Raw genomic sequence first — 27246 nt, forward strand, 5'->3', positions numbered from 1 at the left:
TCCTCTCCTTTCCTTCTGTGATCTCCGATCGAGCACAGAGCGATGACAAGAGACCGTTCAGGAAACTAGAATCTCAATTTATATGTTACGCTTAACAAGGCAAGTTCTAAGCATGCCAAATTCAGATTTCACACTTGAGATGTATCTCATCATCTGGGCTCCTTTTCATTTGATGTAAGAACCACACTGATCGGATCCTTCTCCACGGTCTTACAGGTTTTAAAATATTCGCGAAGAATTCAGAAATGTATATTTGAGAATTCTGTGGTGTTGCAGTAAGATATCTACCATATGCAGTGTGCTGATGGAGAGTGCCGGATTCCAACATGGTCATCAGGGACAGAGATTGTACTAGCGAGAGAGAGCGGGACGTTTTGCAAAGGTTTGTAGTGCACATCTGTGGGGTTTAACAGCCCCGTCATAGCCAGACGAAGGTGACAATGAGGCCTTGAAGTGTGGTGACATTTTATGCTCAGACTGCTTTTTTACAGCTATGGAAAGGCTCTGGAGAATCTGCCACTGCTTCATCAAAGCCAGTAACTTCCTGTCCATTTCAACCCCCATCCCACTACCCTGATTCCACGTCTGCTAATCCCACCCCCACAAACCCCCTTGCCCCCCTGCCGGCGCCCCTGCTGGCGCCCCGCCTGCCCGTTCCACTCCACTCTGTGCTATGCTGCCCTGGGCTGGGCTAGGCTAGGCTATGTGGCTATGTGCTTTGTGTCAGTAGGCTTGCGGCTGAGCATTAACAAAATCCTCATTGTCCAGCGCGGGAGTGGTAACTCGCTGTCTGGTTTTCTATTCAAATCCAGGTGAAGGGGCCTGAGAGATCCAGCCTCATAGCAAAGTCCAGTCCCAGCACAGGGCAGGCTACAGGGCCGGAGGACAGGTTGCACAAGCTCTCAAACGCTGCACCCGAACACACTCCTATCTCAGCCTCAAAGATCAACAAGTGATAGCGAGTGATTCACAAATGCTTTGACCCTAAGATGTGCACTTTTAAAAATCTGTTTCAGACTAAAGCGAATACTTTCAATTCATCAATAGTCTTTCATTGATTCCTCTAATTGTTGACGGAGATTGAATGTAACTTCTTGTTGCCAGATTTCCATCGTGGCAACACAGATGTGTATCAGAGTAACAAGACTCTACATGTAAAGGCATCTCAAAGAACTACTTGTACTGGGGCTATATACTGGGGATGTGGTACACATATGCACACCAAATACCTTTTCTCTGTTGATTCTCCCCAGAGCCATAGCTGTTTTTAACGATGCCTATGGAAGACTGTCTGTCTATAGTCCACAGCTGTGCAGCGATAACATTTGTTTTTAAAGCTGCTTTTCTAGTGTCATCAATGACGTGTACATATATTATTGTAGTTTAAAAAAAACAACTTGTTGTGGTATTTTCAAGTTTTTGTCATAATCCGTCTTTAATGTCTGTCCTCCTCTCTGTCACTGTGTCGGTTTGTTCATGGGATTTGGGCAATGTTTTTGGTGTTACTAGTCCCTCTCTCAGACAGCTTTTGTAGTGGATTAAGGGCTTTGGACAAAGCAGACACGACAAACAAGATAGCTGGGGACAGGCTGTATTTCCTGTCACTCAATACATTCCAACTCCTCCGACCCCCCTCCACCCCACACACACAAGATGCCGGAAAAAAACACCAGCCTGTTCTTATAATTACACTCCTCTCTCTCTTCCTCTTTCACTGCTGTTTTTAAACCTTCTTGGACATCCTACGTTGCATTTTTTACTTCTCAGCCTCCGAGCATGTTACTACTTCCCAGCAGCTATGTTTTTTTCTGTGTACAACGAGAGTCAAAGAAAGGGGAGGGGGACGAGAGAGACTCTTTGAAAAGCTAGTCAAAAGTGAAGCATGGTCACCTCTAACCTGGGCCAGGCATCCCCTCCTCCAGCACCCTGAGCAGCAGCTGGCTGCCTATCTCTCACTGCTCTAATGGCTGACACGGTCACCTCTAACCCGGGCCAGGCATCCCCTCCTCCAGCACCCTGAGCAGCAGCTGGCTGCCTATCTCTCACTGCTCTAATGGCTGACACGGTCACCTCTAACCCGGGCCAGGCATCCCCTCCTCCAGCACCCTGAGCAGCAGCTGGCTGCCTATCTCTCACTGCTCTAATGGCTGACACGGTCACCTCTAACCCGGGCCAGGCATCCCCTCCTCCAGCACCCTGAGCAGCAGCTGGCTGCCTATCTCTCACTGCTCTAATGGCTGACACGGTCACCTCTAACCCGGGCCAGGCATCCCCTCCTCCAGCACCCTGAGCAGCAGCTGGCTGCCTATCTCTCACTGCTCTAATGGCTGACACGGTCACCTCTAACCCGGGCCAGGCATCCCCTCCTCCAGCACCCTGAGCAGCAGCTGGCTGCCTATCTCTCACTGCTCTAATGGCTGACACGGTCACCTCTAACCCGGGCCAGGCATCCCCTCCTCCAGCACCCTGAGCAGCAGCTGGCTGCCTATCTCTCATTGCTCTAATGGCTGACACGGTCACCTCTAACCCGGGCCAGGCATCCCCTCCTCCAGTACCCTGAGCAGCAGCTGGCTGCCTATCTCTCACTGCTCTAATGGCTGACACGGTCACCTCTAACCCGGGCCAGGCATCCCCTCCTCCAGCACCCTGAGCAGCAGCTGGCTGCCTATCTCTCACTGCTCTAATGGCTGACACGGTCACCTCTAACCCGGGCCAGGCATCCCCTCCTCCAGCACCCTGAGCAGCAGCTGGCTGCCTATCTCTCACTGCTCTAATGGCTGACACGGTCACCTCTAACCCGGGCCAGGCATCCCCTCCTCCAGCACCCTGAGCAGCAGCTGGCTGCCTATCTCTCACTGCTCTAATGGCTGACACGGTCACCTCTAACCCGGGCCAGGCATCCCCTCCTCCAGCACCCTGAGCAGCAGCTGGCTGCCTATCTCTCATTGCTCTAATGGCTGACACGGTCACCTCTAACCCGGGCCAGGCATCCCCTCCTCCAGTACCCTGAGCAGCAGCTGGCTGCCTATCTCTCACTGCTCTAATGGCTGACACGGTCACCTCTAACCCGGGCCAGGCATCCCCTCCTCCAGCACCCTGAGCAGCAGCTGGCTGCCTATCTCTCACTGCTCTAATGGCTGACACGGTCACCTCTAACCCGGGCCAGGCATCCCCTCCTCCAGCACCCTGAGCAGCAGCTGGCTGCCTATCTCTCACTGCTCTAATGGCTGACACGGTCACCTCTAACCCGGGCCAGGCATCCCCTCCTCCAGCACCCTGAGCAGCAGCTGGCTGCCTATCTCTCACTGCTCTAATGGCTGACACAGCGGTCTGGATGGGGCTGGAAGCTTTTGTCCACAGTTCCTCTCAGTCAAACAACTACTACTGCTACTGGGCGCACCCAACATTCCCAGGGACCAGCGTTATGAAACACACGCAGACATACAGGGAAACGCACAGGGATGCATTCATTCGCACACACGCACACGAGCGCATACTTCAACACACACACACACACACACACACAGACATACTTTGTCTACCGCACACAATCTCTCTCGAACTCGCTCTTTCACACAGACCCTCTTTTTAAAGCACACATGCTCTCTTAAAGACAAGCTGTATCTCGCACGCATACTCTCCAATGCATACACACACGTTATAATAACCACATACAAGCATGCCCTTTTAAAGACAATCCAATACTTACACAATCCTCTTCTTTTTAAACAGTCATATCACCAATAGGTAAGTGGAAATCATAATTGCAGTTCTAGTACACTCAACTAAGCCATCTGTGAGCACATGCAATAAGGCTCTCATTCAGAAATCATGCATAGAAGAAAAGCTTAGAAGATTGTGCTAATAAGGCGTATAATGGGGAGAATGTGTTCTATTCAGAGCCACTCAGACATCATGCAGAGGGGAGCGACTGGCACAGTGTGGCCAGAGGTGAATTGTTACAAAATACAGATTGTAAATGAATAGATACTCACTGAAATAATAGCGGATAGTTATTCAGTTGAAGTTCTCTGCTTGTCTCGTCGATGTTGTTGCAGAACGTGGAAAAGTGTGTGGGAGAAAAGGGAAGAAAACCCCTCCGTAGCCGGTCGAACAGCCAACTTCCCTCAAGTGCACACGTTGAAAAGTTAGCGTGGAACTGAGGGGAATGGGTTCTCCTCCCTCCCTCTGTCCCACACACACACACAAACACACATACTCAAACACATTCACACACGCTGTCCGATCTTCTGATGTCCTGCCCGATCTGTCTGTCTCTCTCCCTCTTTCTCTTTCTCTCTCTTTCACACACACTCTAACTCTCTGTTTTTCCTCCCTGTGTCTCACCCCACTCTCTCTCACTCTGCCCCCCCCTCCCTCCCTCCCCCCCCCCACACACACACACACACACACACACACAGATGCATACAAACATGAATGCACATACACACAGAGGAGCTTGGCTACGCAAGTTATTAAACTGCTCCACATTTAATTGCATGAACTATATATGAACCAGTTGATGGACAGGAGCACATTTAGTCATGTGTTAAAGAGGAAGAGCAGTTATTGGCTGAGACTTTGAGAGCCAGGGGCTAGGGCTCAGTGATTGGGCAGTGTTCAGACCATTGAAAGTAGAGCCCTCTCTATTGAATGGCTACTGGTGTGGGTGGGGCCTGTGTTTGGGTGACAGACTGGCTCTGAAAAATGATCCTGAGAGCTCAGCTACTCTGCCAACCAGAGCAGCCTATGCAGAGAGGAGGGGAGAAGTGGGGTGATGTTTAGTATTTGTGAAAGGAAGGAATCTGCTCACCAGTAGTTTTATCATCGAAATATAGTCAGTATTTTTTTTAATGACACACTTTTTGGAGTATACAATGATAAATATAATCTAAAATGTTTTACCCAACTGTTTTGAATAAAAACATGTGTAAAATATATTTAGCATCATTGGACGGTACATACAAGAACAATTCTGATCTCATAATAGTTTGAAACGGATTAATTTGAGTCTCCTCGGCTTTTGTCTTGTCTCTCTTGCCAAGGATGGCGATTTCTCTCTTCGCCACCCAGTAGAGGCCGGCTAAACTCCTAGTGTCCCACAGAGCCTTACATCTACATGTCTCCCTGAGATGCACTAGCTGGATACAGCCCCACACTCCTCCCTTTGTGTGCCTTTCCCCCTCTCTCTCTCTCCCCTCTCTCCCCATCTCTACCCAGTGATGACGACAGGCCGGGCCTGGGAGTGCTGCCAAGCGCTTTCATTCACACCTGATTAGATCACAGTGACCTCGATAACATCACTCTGCTCCACGCCCTGCGCCACACTGGGACACAAGCCTTTTGTTTGGGTTGAGAAAATACTGTGTCTGCACAAATTGACGCTAAATTAGATGGAGGGGATATTAATGTAGAAATGTCTGAAGATGTGAGAGGGGAGAATGTGCAGGTTACAGAATAGGTGGATATAATATCTTACAATGGGGGTTATTGTACAGTATTTCATGTCATTTCAAGTGGAATGTGTACATGTAGGTATGTTATAAAGGACCGAGGTGAAATATTGATTCATGGAGCCGCTGATGGCTGAAAATGACTGTCTTTCAATGTTTTTACATTTAGTCAGAGTAGAGGAGAGTTTGGGAGCCATGGCTGTGTGTTCGCGTGTGTGTGTGTGTGTGTGTTTAGGTGTGCGTGTAGGTGTGTGTTTAGGACACAGGACTGATATCAGTGCCATCTGAGACAACCCTACATCCCGATGACGATGAAAGCTATTTCAGCACAGTGGTTTTATGAGCATGATTGCATCAGTCTATTTTCTGTAACCTACATTAACATATTGGGCGAGTCCAAGGCGGCATAGCCCCGCAAATATTTTTGGTATCACAGATTATCCTGGCAATTTTCACATAGAAACCTCATTAGGAGGAAGGATATTTAACATGCTTTTTACATTTGTATCACAAGTCATTTTGAGAAAACCATGAGGAAAGTGGCCATTTTGGGGCCTTTTTAGACTTACTGTACACATGCCTCGTGGTACATGGTACAGACAACATCGTGGTGTCATAATACTCTTTATAGTGTGTTCTAAAATATGGATTATGTCTATATTCTGAAAGAAAAATCGCATTCAATTATTCAACATTACAGTTCCCATTTTAATTTTGCTTATTTTTTGGACATATTGTTTGAAACAATATACTCTTCAAACACATCACATTTCCAGAGTGGGCTCTCTGCTATTTTTAAAGAAGTTATCTATTTTATACATAGAAATGTACATTATTGTTACGCTCGTCGTCGGATGATAAATGACCGGACCAAGGTGCAGCGTGGTAGGTGTACATTCTCTCTTTATTTGAAAACGTAACACCGGGAAAAAACAATGAACACAAGCCAAATGTAAAGCTAGTCATGCATAAAGCAACAAACAAAGACAAGATCCCACAAAAGATCTCACGCTGATCCCTCCGCCTCCGTGGAACCGGACCGTTGCCGTAGGAACCGGACCGTGGATCACGTAGGAGGCTCTGGACTGCTGACCGTTGCTGGAGGCTCTGGACTGCTGACCATTGCTGGAGGCTCTGGACTGCCGACCGCCGCTGTAGGCTCTGGACTGCCGACCGTCGCTGGAGACTCCGGACTGGGGACCGTCGCTGGAGATTCCGGACTGGGGACCGTCGCTGGAGACTCCGGACTGGGGACCGTCGCTGGAGACTCCGGACTGCCGACCGTCGCTGGAGACTCCGGACTGGGGACCGTCGCTGGAGACTCCGGACTGGGGACCGTCGCTGGAGACTCCGGACTGGGGACCGTCGCTGGAGGCTCCCGACTGGGGACCGTCGCTGGAGGCTGCCGACTGGGGACCGTCGCTGGAGGCTCCCGACTGGGGACCGTCGCTGGAGGCTGCCGACTGGGGACCGTCGCTGGAGGCTCCGGACTGCCGACCATCGCTGGAGACTCCGGACTGGGACCGTCGCTGGAGACTCCGGACTGGGGACCGTCGCTGGAGACTCCGGACTGGGGACCGTCGCTGGAGACTCCGTGCCATGGATCTTCACTACAGGCTCCGTGTCATGGATCATCACTGGAGGCTCCGGACCATGGATCATCACTGGAGGCTCCGTGCCATGGATCTTCACTACAGGCTCCGTGCCATGGATCATCACTGGAGGCTCCGTGCCATGGATCGTCACTACAGGCTCCGTGCCATGGATCATCACTGGAGGCTCCGGAGCATGGATCATCACTGGAGGCTTCATACGTGGAGCCAGAACAGGTCTCACCGGAGTGAGTAGATGTACTGGAAGCCTGGTACATGGAGCTACCACAACGCGTCCTGGCTGGATATCCACTTTCGCTCGGTGAGTGTGGAGAGCTGGCACAGGACGCACTGGGCTAAGAAGGCGCACTGGAGGCATAATGCGTAGAGCCAGCACAGGATATACTGGGCCGTGGAGGCGCACTGGAGGTCTGGAGCGTAGAGCTGGCACAACGCGTCCTGGCTGAATACCCCCTGTAGCATGGCAAGTGCGGGGAGCTGGCACAGGCCGCACTAGGTTAGGCTGGCGAACTGGGAATACCGTGCGTAGAGCTGGTGCAGGATATCCTGTGCCGAAGAGACGCAACGGAGACCAGGAGTGCTGAGCCGGCACAATCCATCCTGGCTGAATGCCCACTCTAGCATGGCAAATGCGGGGAGCTTGCACAGAGCGCACCGGGCTGTGGATGCGCACTGAAGGCACGGTGCGCAGAAACGGAAAACGTGGCACTTGAACCGTGACCAACTCCTCATTGTATTTACAGGGAGTTGGTTCTTGTTCACCCCTTAGTTCCGCTCGTTCCACTCACCAACCCGTGTGCCCCTCCCCCCATTTTTTTTTTGAGGCTGCTTCTCTTGCTTCCGTTCTTGCCGTGACTCCTGGTATCGCCGCCGTTCTTCCCTCACTGCTTCCGCCTGTTTCCACGGCAGGCTCTCATGCCCTTCCTTTACCTCCCCCCATGTCCATGATGTCCTCCACTCCGGAGCACGCTGCTTGGTCCGTGGGTGGTGGGATCTTCTGATACGCTCGTCATCGGATGATAAATGACCGGAACAAGGTGCAGCATGATAGGCTCTCTAAAGTCAGGGCGTGACAATTCTAGGTCATTAACCAATCACAGCCCTCCTGTAGGATTGCACATTCAGCAAATCACCAGCAAAGGGACTTCCCTTTGAATCCATTTTCACATTCACCGTGTTGGCGGTGCTCATGTGTGGTTTCCAGGTGTTTGATTCCATTCCATTTGCTCCGTTCCAGCCATTATTATGCCATTATGAGTCCTCCCCTCAGCAGCCTCCACTGGTGTCATGTACGGTTCACGGACCATTGAGTCTTACAGAAGGCTCGTATATGTCTAAAAAGTACCTAAAATGGCCACTTTCAACACGATTTTCCCAATAATGGTTTGTGTTACAAACGTAAAAACATATCAAACATCCTTCCTTCCAGTGAAGTTGCTATGTGACGATTTGCCAGAACATTCGGAGATACCAAAAATATTTTTGGGCCCATGCAGGTATGGAATCGGCCGATATTTTCATCAACATGGATATAACTGCACCTCTGTTTGCTATCCATGCTATTTATCAATGTTTCTCTTCTATCTTCCTCTGATGAGCTAGTGTGATTTCCACATGTTCAGAGAACCTCTGGTACAGAGCTGAGGCATGGGGGTCGATGGGGAGGGGGAGGGGGAGCACGTCATGCAGCTGTGCCTCTGATGACAGGCCTGTCCTCGACCTGCCCTCCATCAGACTAAACACAGACCTGGACAGGCTCTCTGTGCTGCCTGGCCCTAGCTGCTTACTGCCACACGCCATCCTACAGCTCACACGAAACCTACGGTATAGTACAAAAACACGCTATCGTGAGCACGCACACACACACGCTCGCACTCACACCCGCACACACACAAACACACACATAGGGACGATACCAGTATCATTATTTTTTTTTTATCCATGTAAAAAATGTAAACACAAATCAGACCAGACTATTAGGTCCTTTAAAAACCTGCTGTATGTAAAATATTGTGTGCTTTGGGTTTGAGCTCAGGCTCCTTTGCAGCCGTCCGCGACCGGAGGCCCATTGGGCGGCGCACAATTGGTCCAGCATCGTCCGGGTTAGGGTTTGGGTTTGGGGGGTTTGGCCGGCAGGGATATCCTTGTCTCATCACACACTAGCGACTCCTGTGGCGGGCCGGGCACAGTGCACACTGACCAGGTCGCCAGGTGTACGGTGTTTCCTTCAACACATTGGTGCTCCTGGCTTCCGGGTTGGATGTGTGTTGTGTCAAGAAGCAGTGCGGCTTGGTTGGGTTGTGTTTCGGAGGACGCATGGCTCTCGACCTTCGCCTCTCCGAGTCCGTGCGGGAGTTGCAGCGATGAGACGACTGTAATTGGATACCAAGAAATTGGGAGATAAAAGGGGGTTAAAAAATATATATATTGTGTGCTTTAGCTTGGAAAATAAATACATGTAACTCTGGAAGACGACATGATGATGTTTGCTTTCAAATTAGGGCTGTTTTCCTAAAGAAGTTTCCTTGCCACGATACTAACGAGTATCGCAACACTGGTAGTAGTCACAGTAACTCTACCTACATTTCTACCTCAATTACCTCGACTAACCGGTGACCCCGCACATTGACTCTGTACCGTTACCCCCTGTATATACTCTCGCTATTGTTATTTTACTGCTGCTCTTTAATTACTTGTTCCTTTTATTTGTTATTCTTATTTGTATTTTTAAACTGCATTGTTGGTTGGGGGCTTGTAAGCAAGCATTTCACTGTTGTATTCGGCGCATAATAACATTTGATTTCATTTAATTTAGTACCGTCCCTGCCCTATACACAGACACACACACAAACACACACACACACACACACACACACACACACACACACACACACACACACACACACACACACACACACACACACACACACACACTCCCAATGAACACACACACACACACACACACACACACACACACACACACTCCCAATGAACACACACACACACACACACACACACACACACACACACACACACACACAAAAACATGTTTTATGGGGATGCTCTGTTCATCATGTCTTCTTTGATACATCAAAGCATTTTTTGTGGGTGTGGATGTGGGGATATGGGTTAGAGAGTGCTGCTGGATCACACATTGCCCATTTTGCATCACACTGAGTTGTGTGTTTCAGGGAAAGGTGCAGTGCCTCCTGTTGAGGTTAAAATAGTGGACGTGTCCTCTGTGTATTCATTGGCCATCTGAATGGATGGTCCCAGCACGGTTTTGTGACCGCAGCAGATCTGAGAGAGTCATGCCTGCCCTTTCTGGGCTACGGGGAAACTAGGTCACTGGGCTGTCAGTTGTGGTAGTGCATGCATGCACGCGCGTGTGTGTGTTTAACGCTGTAAAATAGGGCTTTTACATAAGAGTGGGATGTGTTCAACAGATATGCAGTACCACTGTTGCAGAGATTCTCTCACACTGCAGTACAACGAGATAGACAGAGACTTGGTTGAGATCCCTAACAACGTCAGAAAGGCAGGCTCTTATTATCATAGTCAGTGTGCAGCGTGTAGAGAGAGTGGAGGAGATTAGATGCTTCTGGCCTTTTGAAGTAGATTTTCCAGTCATTGTGTGATGGCAAACTCCATCATGTATTTGAGGCAGCACTGATAAGGGGCATCTGTTATAATTGCAGTGGCATTAAAAACCCTCGTGAGAAATAATATAAAACTATCTCCTCTCCTTGTTTAAATGAAAACGTTTCCCTCATTTCCAGTGTCATTAATGTGTGTTATTGTAAATCCAAAGAGGCCGGCATAACAATGAGCACATAGTTATAGGAATGCATTTCCAAATACCCTATATACAAAAAGTATGTGGACACCCCTCCAATTTGGATTTCAGCCACACCCATTGCTGACAGGTGTGTAAAATCAAGCACACAGCCATGCAGTCTTCATAGACAAACATTGGCAGTAGAATGCTCTTACTGAAGAGCTCAGTGACTTTTTCAATGTGGCACCATCAAAGGATGCCACCTTTCCAACAGGTCAGTTTGTCAAATTTCTGCCCTGCTAGAACTGCCCCGGTCAACTGTGCTGTGGAATATCTAGGAACAATGGCCTGGGCGTGAAGTGGTAGGCCCCACAAGCTCACAAAACGGGACCACCGAGTGCTGAAGCGCATAGCGTGTAAAAAATGGTCTATCCTCGGTTGCAACACTCACTACTGAGTTCCAAACTGCCTCTGGAAGCAACGTCAACACAGGAACCGTTCATCGGAGCTTCATGAGATGGGTTTGGAGCAGTGGAAACGCGTTCTCTGGGGTGAAGAATCACGCCACACCATCTGGCAGTCAGATGAACAAATCTGGGCTTGGCGGTTGCAAGGAGAACACTACCTGCCCCAATGCATAGTGCCAACTGTAGAGTTTGGTGGAGGAGGAATAATGGTCAGGTGCTGTTTTTCATGGTTTAAGCTAGGCCCCTTAGTTCCAGTGAAATAAATCTTAACGCTACAGCATACAATGACATTCTAGACAATTCTGTGCTTCCAGCTTTGTGGCAACAGTTTGGGAAAGGCCCTTTCCTGTTTCAACATGACAATGCCCCTGTGCACAAAGCGAGGTCCATGCAGAACAGTTTTGTTTTTTAGATCGGTGTGGAAGAACTTGACTGGCCTGCACAGAACCATGACCTCAACCCTATCGAACACCTTTAGGATGAATTGGAACACCGACTTCGTGCCAGGCCTAATCACCCAACATCAGTGCCCGACCTCACTAATGCTCCTGTGGCTGAATGGAAGCAAGTCCCCGCAGCAATGTTCCAACATCTAGTGGAAAGCCTTTTCAGAAGAGTGGAGGCTGTTATAGCAGCAAAGGGGGAGCCAACTCCATATTAATGCCCATGATTTTGGAATGAGATGTTCGACGAGGAAGTGTGTACATTTGGTCAGGTAGTGTATAATATGTAAGAGTCACAGTCCATAATCTGTCCGTTTTCATAGATCCCTTATACACTTCAGCAACTATTTCACCAGAGTGGTTAAATAATTGTTGGTATTTTGAGGGTTTGATTGGATAGTTTTTAATCAAACCCCTTGTTTTGTCTCATTTCTCACTTGTTTGGTAACTATCTTTGAGTCAATTTAGTAATAGTCACTAGCCCTCTCTTGGAATGGGAGTTGAAGGAGAAGACTTGTCTCGGAGGATGTTGATATTAGTGCAGTGATCGACCTTCACAGTGTTAAAAACGGAGCAGGGCTCAAATTGCAGGGCTGGATGTCGAGGTGGTGCAACCATTTGATCTCCTGTGTTGGTGTGTGCTGCTCGGCTCTTTGAACTTCACTTTGGACTGTTGGCTTCTTATGATTGGCTGGGGTTGGGTGTCAGGATAGGGCTTCTCTATGAGTCCTGGCCTGGTGCGTTCACTCACAGTGGGGTGAACAGGGGCACAGGGAGAGGACCTCCCCCCACCCTCCAGGACCCAACGAGTAGGGTCAGGGTAACTGAACGTCCCCAGGGGCCCGAGGGGAGCACCATGACAGGATGTCCCTGAAGAGCTGTGGTGACAGGCATTTAGCCCTCAGATCCTGTTGCAGGGTGTTGTTGATGTGCAACAGAGCAGCGCCAGACCAAACACTGCAGACCTCACATAGGTGTCTGAACATGTCCGGCCTGCCGTAGGACATGTACTCACTCCCCACTCATCCAACCCCTACCATGCTTACTTACTCTGGCCCTATACCTGCCTTACTCTGGCCCTATACCTGCCTTACTCTGGCCCCATACCTGCCTTACTCTGGCCCTTTACCTGCCTTAATCTGACCCTATACCTACCTTAATCTGGCCCCATACCTGCCTTACTCTGGCCCTTTACCTGACTTACTCTGGCTCCAAATCAAATCAAAGAGTATTTGTCACATGCGCTGAATACAACCTTATAGTGAAATGCTTACTTACAGGGTCTAACCAACAGTGCAAAAAAATGTATTAGGTGAACAATAGGTAAAGAAATAAAACAACAGTAAAAAGACACACCTGACTTACTCTCGCCCCACGCTTGACTTACTCTGGCCCTACACCTGACTTACTCTGGCCCCACACTTGACTTACTCTCGCCCTACACCTGACTTACTCTGGCCCCACACCTGACTTACTCTGGCCCTACACCTGACTTACTCTGGCCCCACACCTGACTTACTCTGGCCCCACACCTGACTTACTCTGGCCCCACACCTGATTTACTCTGGCCCTATACCTGACTTACTCTGGCCCTATACCTGACTTACTCTGGCCCTACACCTGACTTACTCTGGCCCCACACCTGACTTACTCTCGCCCCACACCTGACTTACTCTGGCCCCATACCTGACTTACTCTGGCCCTATACCTGCCTTATTCTGGCCCCACACCTGACTAACTCTGGCCCCACACCTGACTAACTCTGGCCCCACACCTGACTTACTTCTGGCCCCACACCTGACTTACTCTGGCCCCACACCTGACTTACTCTGGCCCCACACCTGACTTACTCTGGCCCCACACCTGAATTACTTCTGGCCCCACACTTGACTTACTCTGGCCCTACACTTGACTTACTCTGTCCCCACACCAGATTTACTCTGGCCCCACACCCGACTTATTCTGGCCCCACACCTGATTTACTCTGGCCCCACACTTGACTTACTCTGGCCCTATACCTGCCTTATTCTGAGCCCATACCTGATCCACAGCATACACACTTAACATCCCTTCTCCAAATGTATATATATACACTGGGCCAAAAAAGTATTTAGTTAGCCACCAATTGTGCAAGTTCTCCCACTTAAAAAGATGAGAGAGGCCTGTAATTTTCATCATAGGTACACTTCAACTATGACAGACAAAATTAGAGAAAAAAATCCAGAAAATCACATTGTAGGATTTATTAGAATGGTGGAAAATAAGTATTTGGTCAATAACAAAAGTTTATCTTAAAACTTTTATATATATATATTCCCTTTGTTAGCAATGACAGAGGTCAAACGTTTTCTGTAAGTCTTCACAAGGTTTTCACACACTGTTGCTGGTATTTTGGCCCATTCCTCCATGCAGATCTCCTCTAGAGCAGTGATGTTTTAGGGCTGTTGCTGGGCAACACAGACTTTCAACTCCCTCCAAAAATGTTCTATGGGGTTGAGATCTGGAGACTGGCTTGGCCACTCCAGGACCTTGAAATGCTTCTTACGAAGTCACTCCTTCGTTGTCCGGGCGGTGTGTTATGGGATCATTGTCATGCTGAAAGACCCAGCCACGTTTCATCTTCAATGCCCTTGCTGATGGAAGGAGGTTTTCACTCAAAATATCATGATACATGGCCCCATTCATTCTTTCCTTTACACGGATCAATCGTCCTGGTCCCTTTGCAGAAAAACAGCCCCAAAGCATGATGTTTCCACCACCCATGCATAACAGTAGGTATGGTGTTCTTTGGATGCAACTCAGCATTCTTTGTCCTCCAAACACTACGAGTTGAGTTTTTACCAAAAAGTTATATTTTGGTTTCATCTGATCATATGACATTCTCACAATCTTCTTCTGGATCATCCAAATGTTCTCTAACAAACTTCAGATGGGCCTGGACATGTACTGGCTTAAGCAGGGGGACACGTCTGGCACTGCAGGATTTCAGTCCCTGGCGGCGTAGTGTGTTACTGATGGTAGGCTTTGTTACTTTGGTCCCAGCTCTCTGCAGGTCATTCACTATGTCCCCCCGTGTGGTTCTGGGATTTTTGCTCACCGTTCTTGTGATCATTTTGACCCCACGGGGTGAGATCTTGCGTGGAGCCCCAGATCGAGAGTCTTCCATTTCCTAATAATTGCTCCCATAGTTGATTTCTTCAAACCAAGCTGCTTACCTATTGCAGATTCAGTCTTCCCAGCCTGATGCAGGTCTACAATTTTGTTTTTTGACAACTCTTTGGTCTTGGCCATAGTGGAGTTTGGAGTGTGACTGTTTGAGGTTGTGGACAGGTGTCTTTTATACTGATAACAAGTTCAAACAGGTGCCATTAATACAGGTAACGAGTGGAGGACAGAGGAGCCTCTTAAAAAAGAAGTTACAGGTCTGTGAGAGCCAGAAATCTTACTTGTTTATAGGTGACCAAATACTTATTTTCCACCATAATTTGCAAATAAATTCATAAAAAAATCCTACAATGTGATTTCTGGATATTTTTTCTTCTCATTTTGTCTGTCATAGTTGAAGTGTACCTATGATGAAAATTACAGGCCTCTCATCTTTTTAAGTGGGAGAACTTGCACAATTGGTGGCTGACTAAATACTTTTTTGCTCCACTGTATATCTAACAAAGCTGAAAAGAACCAAACCAATATTTTTTACCCCTTCAGCAGCACACATTTAGTCACTGCATGGTTTACATCAGAATGGGAGGAGAAATTCTGTCCGGGCTTGCTTCATGTGGTTGAGTCTTCCACTGTGCACATTTAGAGGCCCAAGAAAGGGAAGCCAACCCAACCAATGAAATACACATTCTCTTCACTTTTATGTTTGTAATGAGACGGTTGGTCATTGTGTGAAGTCTTTGTTGGTTCCTGGGGTTATTGTACTGCATTGTGTTACAGAGATCCTCCCCTCATGTAGCCTGTGAATTATTGAGACGGTTTGGGGAAGCCGGGTGGCTCAACATGAAGAGTATATTTTTAGCCTCTAGTCACTAACTGGAGGTCTGAGAAAGAGGTCTTTAGGGGGGACACTCCCTTTTCTCTCTGTTCTCTCTTCCATACTCACCCCCACTCTTTTATTTTCTTCCAACCCCTCCCATTCTTTTCCTAGCCCTACTCTCATCTCCTCTGGCTTTCTTTCTTTCTCCCTCTTCTCTTTTTCCACATCTTTTTCCAACTGTTATTTGTTTCACATGAGAGGGGAAAATGAAATAAGTAGTGTTCTGATATCAGAAATAGAAATACATCTTGTGATGAATTAGTATACTTCATGGTTCAAGGTTTATATGGTCTATAATGGTTCAAGGTTTATATGAAATATTTTAACACATGGCACGAGGTTGCAGTGAGATGGGTTGGACGATACTTTTCTCGTCAATCATCTTGGGAAATAAACTTATACTTAAAAACTGAAAATCAACCAGTCCCCCGTCGTTAACACAATAGAAAGGTCAAATGCTTCATTATCTAAATGTTGAAAGTGCGTCGGCGACGGAGAGAAACAAGATGGTGCAGTTTGAGGCGGAGAGCGATGCGGGTGCTAGAGATGGGGGTATGAGCAGGTCCGCCTGGGCAGGGGGGATGTTGTGGATGTGTGTGTGCGTCTGTATGTTGTCGTTTGTATAATAATCGTACAAAAAAAACAAATATTTAAAATGTGAAAACCTTGAATCGTCATCGTCATGGTCGCCTCTCTACTCATGGATACAGAATGTTAGCATCATGAGGAGTCTGCCTATTCTGCCTGTGCCTCTTTGTATGGAAGAGGAGCTGTTGCACTTGCAATAGAAATGTTCACAAGAGGCCATTGGAATAATTAATTGATGCTTTGATATGCGATAATGGATGTAGTTAGGAATAATTTATATGACAAATATTTTTTGTGTGTCTTCACCATCCACATAGTCCCACTCCTCACTACTTCTTGCCTCCCTCTCTCTCTCTCTCTCTCTCTCTCTCTCTCTCTCTCTCTCTCTCTCTCGTGGCTGAACAGGGCCCATTTATAATACAGCTCCCTCCATAATTCATCCATTCCACTCGATACTCCCCCAATCCCTTATTTTCCACTTTGATGCAAATTTGTATAAATTCTGTGTCCCACCGACAAAAACAGAATAAACCAAACAAGCATAAAGAAGAGGAGAGAGGAAGTCAGTGCAGTCAGCATTCATTTCCATAGCCCTGTCTCTGTGATTTGATGCTCTATGACATATTGAGTCTAATTTGTAGCCTAAAGAACTAAACAGCTATGGCCTATTTTGTTGCTCTGTGTTCGGGTGGGTGATGTCACCATTCCTGCCTTTTTAAGGCTGACCTGTCTCCAGTGGTTAGTGTGAGGATGTCAGTACTATTTCTCTGGACCACTAATAGAGGGTTAAGGGGCAGCAAGCCTTAGTAAGGTGGTCAAGCAGAGATCATAGGCTCAGTCATTATAACAGTCTACTATCTCTGCTCAGCCTCTTTACCATACCATTCACCTTTCTCTTGGGTCGTTCCATGTCATTTCAGCAAGCCATGCCCACCCTCTCAGATTTTTATAAAATGGTTGTGTTAGGCGTGTATATGGGAGGCGAAGTCAAGTGCAGGAGAGCGGATTATAGTAAACAGGCGCACTTTAATACCGGTCAACAACGACAGCACATAAAACATACTAGTGCCAAAAACACAGTACATAACAAAAGTGCAGCGCCTGACAAATACCCACGTAACAAAAAACAATTACACACAAAGACAAGGAGGGGAACAGAGGACTAAATACATGCAATGTGATTATGGAATGAAACAAGACAAAACAAATGGGTATATGAGAAATGGAGCGGCGATGGCTAGAAAGCCGGTGACGAGGAGAGGGGCCGACTTCGGCGGAAGTCGTGACAGGTTGCTGCAGTTTGAAACAGATAAGATAAGCATTCCTGCAACATTATTTTGTGGAAATAGAATTTGATTGGACCCAAATTTGCCCTTGTAATTTATAGGATTCATATAATATTCAATAAATAAAAAAGTCACCCACAGATTCCCCACTCCCCACACCAATTTCAACCCGACAAACAATATACAGTATACGTTCTCTATGTCTGACAAGTAATATGGCGCTGCAGCTTGGAGTATTGTTTCTTCATACTATGTAATGTATTCCCAGGGAATTTGGTGATGGTTATTTTCACCAATTCAAAGAAATTAGTCAATTAAGTTGTTAGGTTTATGTGTCACGGCTGTTGAAGGAAGAAGACCAAGGTGCAGCGTGGTGAGTGTACATGGTCTTTTTATTAGACAAGACGCCGAACAAAACAATAAACACTACAAAACAAACCGTGAAGCTAAAGGCTATGTGCCGTAAACAATGTCAACTTCCCACAAAGACAGGTGGGAAAAGGGCTACCTAAGTATGGTTCTCAATCAGAGACAACGATAGACAGTTATCCCTGATTGAGAACCCTACCCGGCCAACACATAGAAATACAAATAATAGAACATAGAATACCCACCCCAAATCACACCCTGACCAAACCAAATAGAGACATAAAAAGGATATCTAAGGTCAGGGTGTGACATTATGTACCATTATACATCCTGCTATTACCAGGTTCTGACCACTAGATGGTCCTGTTACTGTTATTAGGTGACATTTTTCACCCCTCAATATTAAATGGATAGTTCACCCAAATTACACAATTATATATTGGTTTCCTTACCCTGGAAGCAGTCAATGGACAGCAATCCATGCTTTTGTTTTGTTTACCTTGCCACGGTTTATTTTTTATTATGATTTATTTTACAATAAAAACTATAACATACAGAAGCATAAAAACATCCACAACATCACCCCTTCTCACACCCCAATCTCCAGCGCCTGCAACACTCTCCACCACATGGCCTCAAACCGCACCATTTTGTTTCTCTCCACCTTGCCACTGTTTCAAATGCTGACTTTTTAGCATTTATAGGACAAATCAAATGCAAGTCAATGGTAACAATTTAATCATGTTCAGTGCATTCAGAAAGTATTTAGAACCCTTCACTTTTCCAAGAAATGTACAGCCGTATTCTAAAATTGATTAAATTAATTGTGTTCCTCAATCTACACACAATACCCCATAATGACAAAAAAATGAAATATCACATTTACATAAGTATTCAGACCCTTTACTCAGTAGTTTGTTGAAGCACCTTTGGCAGCCATCATATCTTCAAGTCTTCTTGGGAATGACAATATGAGCTTGGCACACCTGCATTTAGGGAGTTTGTCCCATTCTTTCTGCAGATCCTCTCAATCTCGGTCAGGTTGGATGGGGAGCTTTGCTCCACAGCTATTTTCAGGTCTCTCCAGAGATGTTAGATCGGGTTCAAGTCCTGGCTCTGGCTGGGCCTCTCAAGGACATTCAAAGACCACTCCAAAGCCACTCCTGCATTGTCTTGGCTGTGTCCTTAGGGTTGTTGTCCTGTTGGAAGGGACATTTCCACCCCAGTCTGAGGTCTTGAGTGCTCTGTAACAGGATTTCATCAAGGGTCTCTCTGTACTTTGTTCCGTTCATCTTTCTCTCGATCCTGACTAGTCTCCCAGTCCCTGCTCTGAAAAACATCCTCACAGCATGATAATACCACCACCATGCTTCACTGTAGGGATGGTGCCAGGTTTCCTCCGGACTCATGGTCCGAGAGTCTTAAGGTGCCTTTTGGCAAACTTCAAGTGGGCTGTCATGTGCCTTTTACTGAGGAGTGGCTTCCGTCTGGCCACTCTACCATAAAGGCCTGATTGGTTGAGTGCTGCAGAGATGGTTGTACTTTTGGAAGTTTCTCCCATCTCCACAGAGAAACTCTGGAGCTCTGTCAGAGTGACCATTGGGTTCTTGGTCATCTCCCTGACCAAGACCCTTCTCCCTCGATTGCTCAGTTTGGCCGTGTGGCCAACTTTAGGAAGAGTCTTTGGTGGTTCCAATCTTCTTCCATTGAAGAATGTGTTCTTGGGGACCTTCAAAGCTGCATACATTTTTTTGGTACCCTTCCCCAGATCTGTGCCTTGACAAAATTCTGTCTCGGAGTTCTACAGACAATTCCTTCGACCTCATGGCTTGGTTTTTGCTCTGACATGCACTGTCAACTGTGGGACCTTAGAAAGAAAGGGAAAGGGTCTAGTCAGTTGTACAACGGAATGCATTCAACTGAAATGTGTCTTCCTACAGGTATGTGCCTTTCCAAATCCTGTCCAATCAATTGAATTTACCACAGGTGGACCCCAATCAAGTTGTAGAAACATCTCAAGGATGATCAATGGAAATAGGATGCACCTGAGTCTCATAGCAAAGGGTCTGAATACTTATGTAAATTTGGTATTTTTTTTTTTTTTTAATTACATTTGCAAAAATGTCTAATGGGGTATTGCTTTGTCATTATGGTGTATTGTGTGTAGATTGATGAAGGGAAAAAAACAAAAGCATGGCCTGTATCCTTTTTCATAGTATAGCTCCTGTGTTATATTTCCCTCTGATCCCCTGTAGTCTGTGTTCATGTGATCTAGGTTTTCGATACGTCTCCATTGGAACATGTAAGAGCAAGAACACATATTACTAATTTGTGCTTTCGAGTTTCCTGAATGTTCCAAGACATAGCATACCTGCATACCTGTGCTCTCAGACTGTACAGGCCCAGCCTGTCTGCCCAAGAGACCAGGTGGTACGCTGTGAGTGACAGCTAGACACAACATGGCCCATCAGCTGGGATTGGGGGCCAGAAGATGCTTGACTGAATATGAATGAAAATGAATATGGGTCTTGGCAAGAAAGACTGTAGATTTTTGTGAAGCTATGAAAAAGGCAGAGTGATTCTTTCCATTTGAGTTGAATGGTGTTGATACTAATTACTGTGTGTTAATATGTGTTCTGTTTCTCTGTTTGTTTTACAGATGGAATGAATGACAGCAATCTTGGTAAGTGGCACAAACACTTTGTTTATAATTGAATTTATTTTCACAAGGAATCATCCTGAACCTCCATTCTAACCATGTTCAGTCACTGAACACAGTGGAAGTATATGATAATGATAATATCCGCATTAGCAAATGCCAGGATTCATGTCCTGCAACTCTTCAGATAAAACTCCCATCTGGTAAAGTAAACCCCAGCATAGTTTCTCTCTCAGTGAGTCAGAGCAAACAGCAGGTCAGGTCAGGTTAGATCAGCTCAGGACAGGTCAGCTCAGGACAGGTCAGCTCAGGACAGGTGTTGCTGTCTGTCAGGTCATTGTGTAACTCAGTCAGTTCACTTCAGACAGTTAGGTAGGTTTTTAGATTTGTTGATGTGCCTGTAAAGTTGAGTCTGTCTGATTATCACAGTAATACAGACTTGGGGACAGCCTACCAACCAGGCATGGAGGGTTTTTACAAACCTCCCTTCCACATGCTGCACACAGGAATGTGACTGGGTCTGGGACGTCCAGTCAGGGGTGTGTCACCAACAAGGAGAGGGGTTGGGAGGGGACTGAAAACAGTTGGACCATCCTGGCTTGGATGAAGCCTGTGCCCATGCCCACCTGATTAGAGGTATTTTCCAGCCAGCCAGGGTGTAATGACAGAATTGTGTTGTTGTCCCTTCCTGCAGCCCCGGCTGGACTAATAGTCATGTTAGCCTGGGGCAGTGTGTCATTAGCTCCCCACCCATATCCCAAATAAGAGGCAGGAGCTCTGTCATTTCACAGCTAAATCACAGGGCTCTCTGGAGATCACAGCGACTCTAAAGCCCTTGTGCAGGCGCCTACCCCTCACTCAATATGTAGGGCTTATACATACTGTATCAACACAGAGACATGACTGTGACATTGATGAAACAGAGGCGAACAGACCTCAATGAGGCAAAACTGTGATATTTGCTGATATAGGCCTACTGTGGTCATTTCATCTAACTGCTATTGGGAAAAATATATTGCTAATAATATTCTAATAATTCTAAGATGATTCATGGTTATCATCACATAGATGATTAACAGGCTAGCGTAGCGTAGCATCCATCAGAGCTCCCACTAATCTGCTGTGATTAGCCTAAGCCCTCTACGCCAGGCTCGGGAAGGAAGGACTGAGTGATGAGAAACTTTTCTCTGCTCAGAGTTTTGCTTATTTGTCTGGAATTGCTTGTCAAACTGGTAATTACACTGCCATTGGTTTGGATCCTCCCTATGGTGCAAAACTGTCCTCACAAGAGCCGCAGACATGCAGGGTTATTTTAATGTCGTGCACAGGCTATGTCATAGAAAAAGCTGTATGGTCTCCTGGCATTGGCACAGTAAAAACTACTATGCAGTTTACAAAAAATAAATAAATGTTTTAACATACATTTTACTCCATATTGATCCACTTTTATATAATTTTATGTGTTCACCCTGTAGGCTTCACAAGACGATGTAAATAGATGGCTCGTTCGTTCTTCCAATATTTGCTTGACTTTATTACTTTAGTTAAAGGGCCATGCTACGGTTGGTGACACCATCTAATAATAATCCAGGTTCAATTATACAATATACATGACATTCTTTTAGGTCAAGAACATGACCTCCTCCGTTAGGATTCGTGTCTGCTTAACTTTGCCCTTTAGTGGGCTGTGTTGTGTAAGGGCCACAACATGAATAATGTTGGTATTTGCGAGGCAGGCTGTGCTGAGTGGAGAGCTAACTGGAGCAGGAGAATGGCGCTGTTCGGCGAGGTTCACGGCTGTTATTCCTACAGGCGATGAGCGTGAAAGGAACTAATGCCATCTGACAGTTCTGGAGCGGAAAAGGAGGAGAGGGAGAGAGGAGGGGAGAGGGGGTATGAGAAGAGGTAGATGGGGGATGATGGAGAGGGGGAGGGAGGAGAATACATGGGGGGGGGGGGTTGTTGGATGAGGCAGACAGGGAAAGAGGGGATGAGCTAGATATGGAGAAAGCAAGGATGAGCAAGATGGGGGAAGAGAGGGAATGAGCTAGAGAGGAGGGATGGAGCAGCATTGAACTAGATAGTGTAGGGACGTCCACTGTTCACCACCACAAATAATGTAATATGGGCTGTGTAGATGTTATCAAGACACATGAAAAGTAGACAGGAAGACGACGGTTTGAAATGCCCGAGGCAAACTCTGACATTTTATCACACAGCCAGGCAAATCCAGTGTGGGTAGTATGTGTGATTTAGCTGGGGACAGATTGGCTACTAGCCTGTCATTCTGAAATTGAGCCTCTAACAGGATTCTTATGATAAGTCCTCAGGGGGGGTTCAGTCTAGAATATTTCTAACAGAGGTGAACCCGGTCATTTCATAGGATGCTGGGATCACTCTTAGGGCTGGAAGATGGAGAGAAAATGGACAGGAACATGAGTGATAGATCGACTGGGAAAAGAGGGTCAAGGCGGCTAGCTAATGAGGATTATAGAGATAGAGAAAGGGGACATGGCAAGTGAGGGAGGGAGAGACAGAGAAAGGGGAAATGGTGGAAGGTGAGAGAAGGATAGACAGCGAGAGGAGAGGAGAGGGACAGGGACGCGCGGGAGGATCACACTGTAATTTGGCAGGCTCCAGGCCCACTCCGTCTACAGCCGGCTCCTTTTGAAGGAGGAGTAGCAGACAGGGATCTGCACCCTGCTGTCTGCGAAACCTGTCATTATCATGTTGGCTGAGAGAAAAAAAAAAAATGGCTTGATGTCTCATCCTTAAAAACACACAAACCCCTCTGCTCCTAAATACCGGACAGCCCAGACGCTTGATGTCAAGACTACCTCTGTGTTTTAGTAGCTTTACTTATAAAACACAGTGTTTTAGGCCTAACCCTATTGAATGTGGTGTAGGTTAGGGGCAATACTAGTCCACTCTGGTTTAAAATGTAGAAATGAAGCCATCAGACGATTTGTTTGTCTATCACATGGGGCGGCAGGGTAGCCTAGTGGTTAGAGTGTTGGACTAGTAACCAGAAGGTACAAATCTGTCGTTCTGCTCCTGAACAGGCAGTTAACCCACTGTTCTTAGGCCGTCATTGAAAATAAGAATTTGTTTTTAACTAACTTGCCTAGTTAAATAAAGTTCCAAATATGTTTTGTTTCAAAACCACACATTTAGTGAGGTGTTATTACTAGTCTTATAGTAGTAAATCTTCAGGTTAGGGATACGACTATAGTGATTCCCTAAAATAGAGACAGCAACGCTCGTCTCTGAAATAAGCAGGGTGTGTTGTTTGATCCCAGGCTTATGGTAAAAGCCAGACTAAAACCCTCAAACACTGCGTCTGTGAGCTGGCCTCATACCCGTTCATCATCTGTCTATCTAGCACGGTATACCTGTCTGTTGTAGGTGACCATAGGTGGAAGAGATTGTATATTGGTGGTGCCTATGCGAGTCTTTGTTTGTAAAAGAGCGAATTGATTCACGTTGGCGTTAGCTATCTCTTGGTCCCCTGGGCGAGTGGACTTGAGAGGGTTTACTATTATCTGTTGTCTCCCTCTGCTGGTGAATCCTCTGAGGTCTGGTCATGTTGAGGCTGTAGACCCCAAACTGGGTTCTCTGCAGCACTAAACGGCCCTCCCCTCTCCTCCTCTGCTTACGGAATATAACATCATGTTTTATCTGTAGACTGGGTTAAGGGTTAACACCTAAATACTGTCAAAAATAGCTTTTGTTTCCCACATTGTAGAAAGCTAGTGGTATGGATATTTGAAAAATATAGCTGTTCTTTTTGGGGTTATTTAATAGGCAGTAACCAGTGATGTTTTTACACATCTATCCCCACATAGCTATAGGCATATGGATTTTCGTCTTTGAGAAACAGATTGCTAATTGTTGACGTACTGTGCGTTTTAGTTACCGTAACAGGATATGAATGTCTCTCACTCAGTACTGTTCAGTATTGCAGTGTACCCAAAGCCAGGGTGTTACCACTTTACTTGCGTTAGCTAGAATTACACTGATAAACAATGTGTGAGTTTCACCACCCTGGACTGACAGCCAGCTGGAGACTGTGGAATGTGTGTGTGTGTCTGTGTGTGTCTCTCTCTCTACAAGACAAGCCTTCTACTGTATGTTCTATGAGGGCCCAGCTGGCTAGGAAGTTAGGGGTAATGTATTTTCATCCAGTACTTGTGTGACACCAAATGGTTGTGTCCTGTGACTTTACAGGTAGAAACAGAGAAAGAGTTACAGTATGTTGGCAGTGGTGTATGAACTCACAAAGTCCTGTTTTGTCAAATGCCCTGTGTTCTGTCATTGGTTTGATATTTTTGCTTGGGATGAAAACCAGAATATATTGGAGATATTAGCGTAAGTCTTGTCAAATAGATCACAAATGGATTCTAAAGATTCTCTGTTTTTACTGTTCAGTCACGTTGACACTGGCCAGTTCAGTTTTACAGTGTCTTCATGTAAGATACTGTAAATCTTCATGTAAGATACTGTAAATCTTCATGTAAAATACTGTAAATCTTCATGTAAGACACTGTAAATCTTCATGTAAGATACTGTAAATCTTCATGTAAGATACTGTAAATCTTCATGTAAGATACTGTAAATCTTCATGTAAGATACTGTAAATCTTCATGTAAGACACTGTAAATCTTCATGTAAGACACTGTAAATCTTCATGTAAGACACTGTAAATCGTCACGTAAGACACTGTAAATTTTCATGTAAGACACTGTAAATCTTCATGTAAGACACTGTAAATCTTCATGTAAGACACTGCAAAAGTTCAGTGACTTTTTCCACATTTTGTTGTGTTACAGCCTGAATTTCAAATGGATTAAATTTAGATTTTGTGTCACTCACCTCCACACAATACCCCATAATGTCAAAGTGGAATTATGTTTTTAGAAATTTTAACAAATTAATAACAAATGAACGTTGAAATGTATTGCGTCAATAAATATTCAACCCCTTTTTTATTGCAAACCTAAATAGGTTCAGGAGTAAAATGTACTTAATAAGTTGCATGGACTCAATAGTTAGTGTTTGACATGATTTTTTAATGACTACTTAATCTCTGTACCCCACATATACAGGTATCTGTAAGGTCTGTAAGGTCTGATTCAACCACAAAGACTGGGGAGGTTTTCCAATGCCTCGTAAAGAAGGGCACCTATTGGTAGATGGGTCAAAAAATAGAAGCAGACATTGAATATCCCTTTGAGCATGATGAAGTTATTAATTACACCCTGGATGGTGTATCAATTACACCCAGTCACTACAAAGATACAGGCATCCTTCTTAATAACCTCTTGAAGCTAGGGGGCACTAAGTCACCAGCAATTTTAATTCTGTGTCGTTAACACACCTGATGCCCACCTTCCATCAACATGGCTCCTTCACCACTAGGGGCGATAGAGTCCTAGACCATTGTTACTTTATCCCACAAGCAAGCATACAAGGCCCTCCCTCGTCCGCCTTTCGGAAAATAAGATCATGACTCCGTACTCCTGTTTCCTGATTACAAGCAGAAGCTCAAACAAGAAGTACCCGTGACTCTCTCTGTTGAGAAATGGTCATCAGAATCAGAGATCATGCTACAGGACTGCTTTGCTAGCACTGATTGGAATATGTTCCAAGACTCCGCCGATAACATCGACTAGTTAACCACCTCCGTCACTGGCTTCATAAGGAAATTAATCGGCGACATTGTTCCCACAGTGAAGGTTTGCTGCTTCCCCAATCAAAAGCCCTGGATTAACAGAGGTTGGCGCTAAACTTAAGCACAGGGCTACCGCACTCAGGGCTATCGCAGACACCCCTGAGGCTACGGCTGAGGACAGGAACAAGTACAAGAAGTCCCACTACAACCTCTGCGGAGTCATCAAATTAGAAAAAAGACAATATAGGAATACATTGAAATCATATTACACAGGCTCCAAAACGTGGCAGGGCAGTCCATTACGGATACAAAGGAAGACCCAGCCATGATCTGCCCAATGCTGCCTCTCTACCAGACCAACTTAACGTATTATATGCACGCTTCGACAATAACAACACCGTACCGTGCGTGAGGGCCCTCACCGAACCAATGGACTGGATGATCTCGCTCTCCGAGGCCAACGTGTGTAAGGTCTTTAATCAGGTCAACACTCGCAAGGCCGTGAAGGCCGGACGGAATTCCAGGGCGTGTTTTCAGAGTATGCGCAGATCACCTGGCAGTCAGCTGGCAGTCATTTTCAACCTCTCCTTGTCCCAGTCTATAATCCCCACATTTTTTAAGATGACCACCATCATTCCTGTTCCCAAGAACTCTAAGGCTTCATGTCACAATGACTACCGCCCTGGAGCACTCACATCTGTATTCATGAAGTGCTTTGAGAGGCTGGTTATGGCACACATTAACTCCATCATCCCAGACACCCTAGACCCACTGCAATTTGCATTCCTACCCACAGATCCATAGAAAACGCAATCGCAATTGCATTCCACACTGCCCTCCGACCTATGTGAAAATGTTGTTCATTGACTATAGCTCA

The 27246-nt window shown here is 46.2% G+C and overlaps 1 protein-coding gene across 1 annotated transcript in view; it reads left to right on the forward strand.

Moving 5' to 3' along the window:
- LOC135514247 (nuclear receptor subfamily 6 group A member 1-A-like) overlaps positions 1-27246 on the forward strand; it is a 111294-nt gene that overhangs the window by 37107 nt on the left and 46941 nt on the right. Inside the window, exon 3 of the mRNA XM_064937588.1 lies at positions 20699-20722. Within this exon, the coding sequence (XP_064793660.1) occupies positions 20699-20722 (24 nt within the window). The remainder of the gene's footprint in view (positions 1-20698; positions 20723-27246) is intronic.

This window comes from Oncorhynchus masou, chromosome 25 (genome assembly GCF_036934945.1).
Source record: "Oncorhynchus masou masou isolate Uvic2021 chromosome 25, UVic_Omas_1.1, whole genome shotgun sequence".
Taxonomy (NCBI): domain Eukaryota; kingdom Metazoa; phylum Chordata; class Actinopteri; order Salmoniformes; family Salmonidae; genus Oncorhynchus; species Oncorhynchus masou.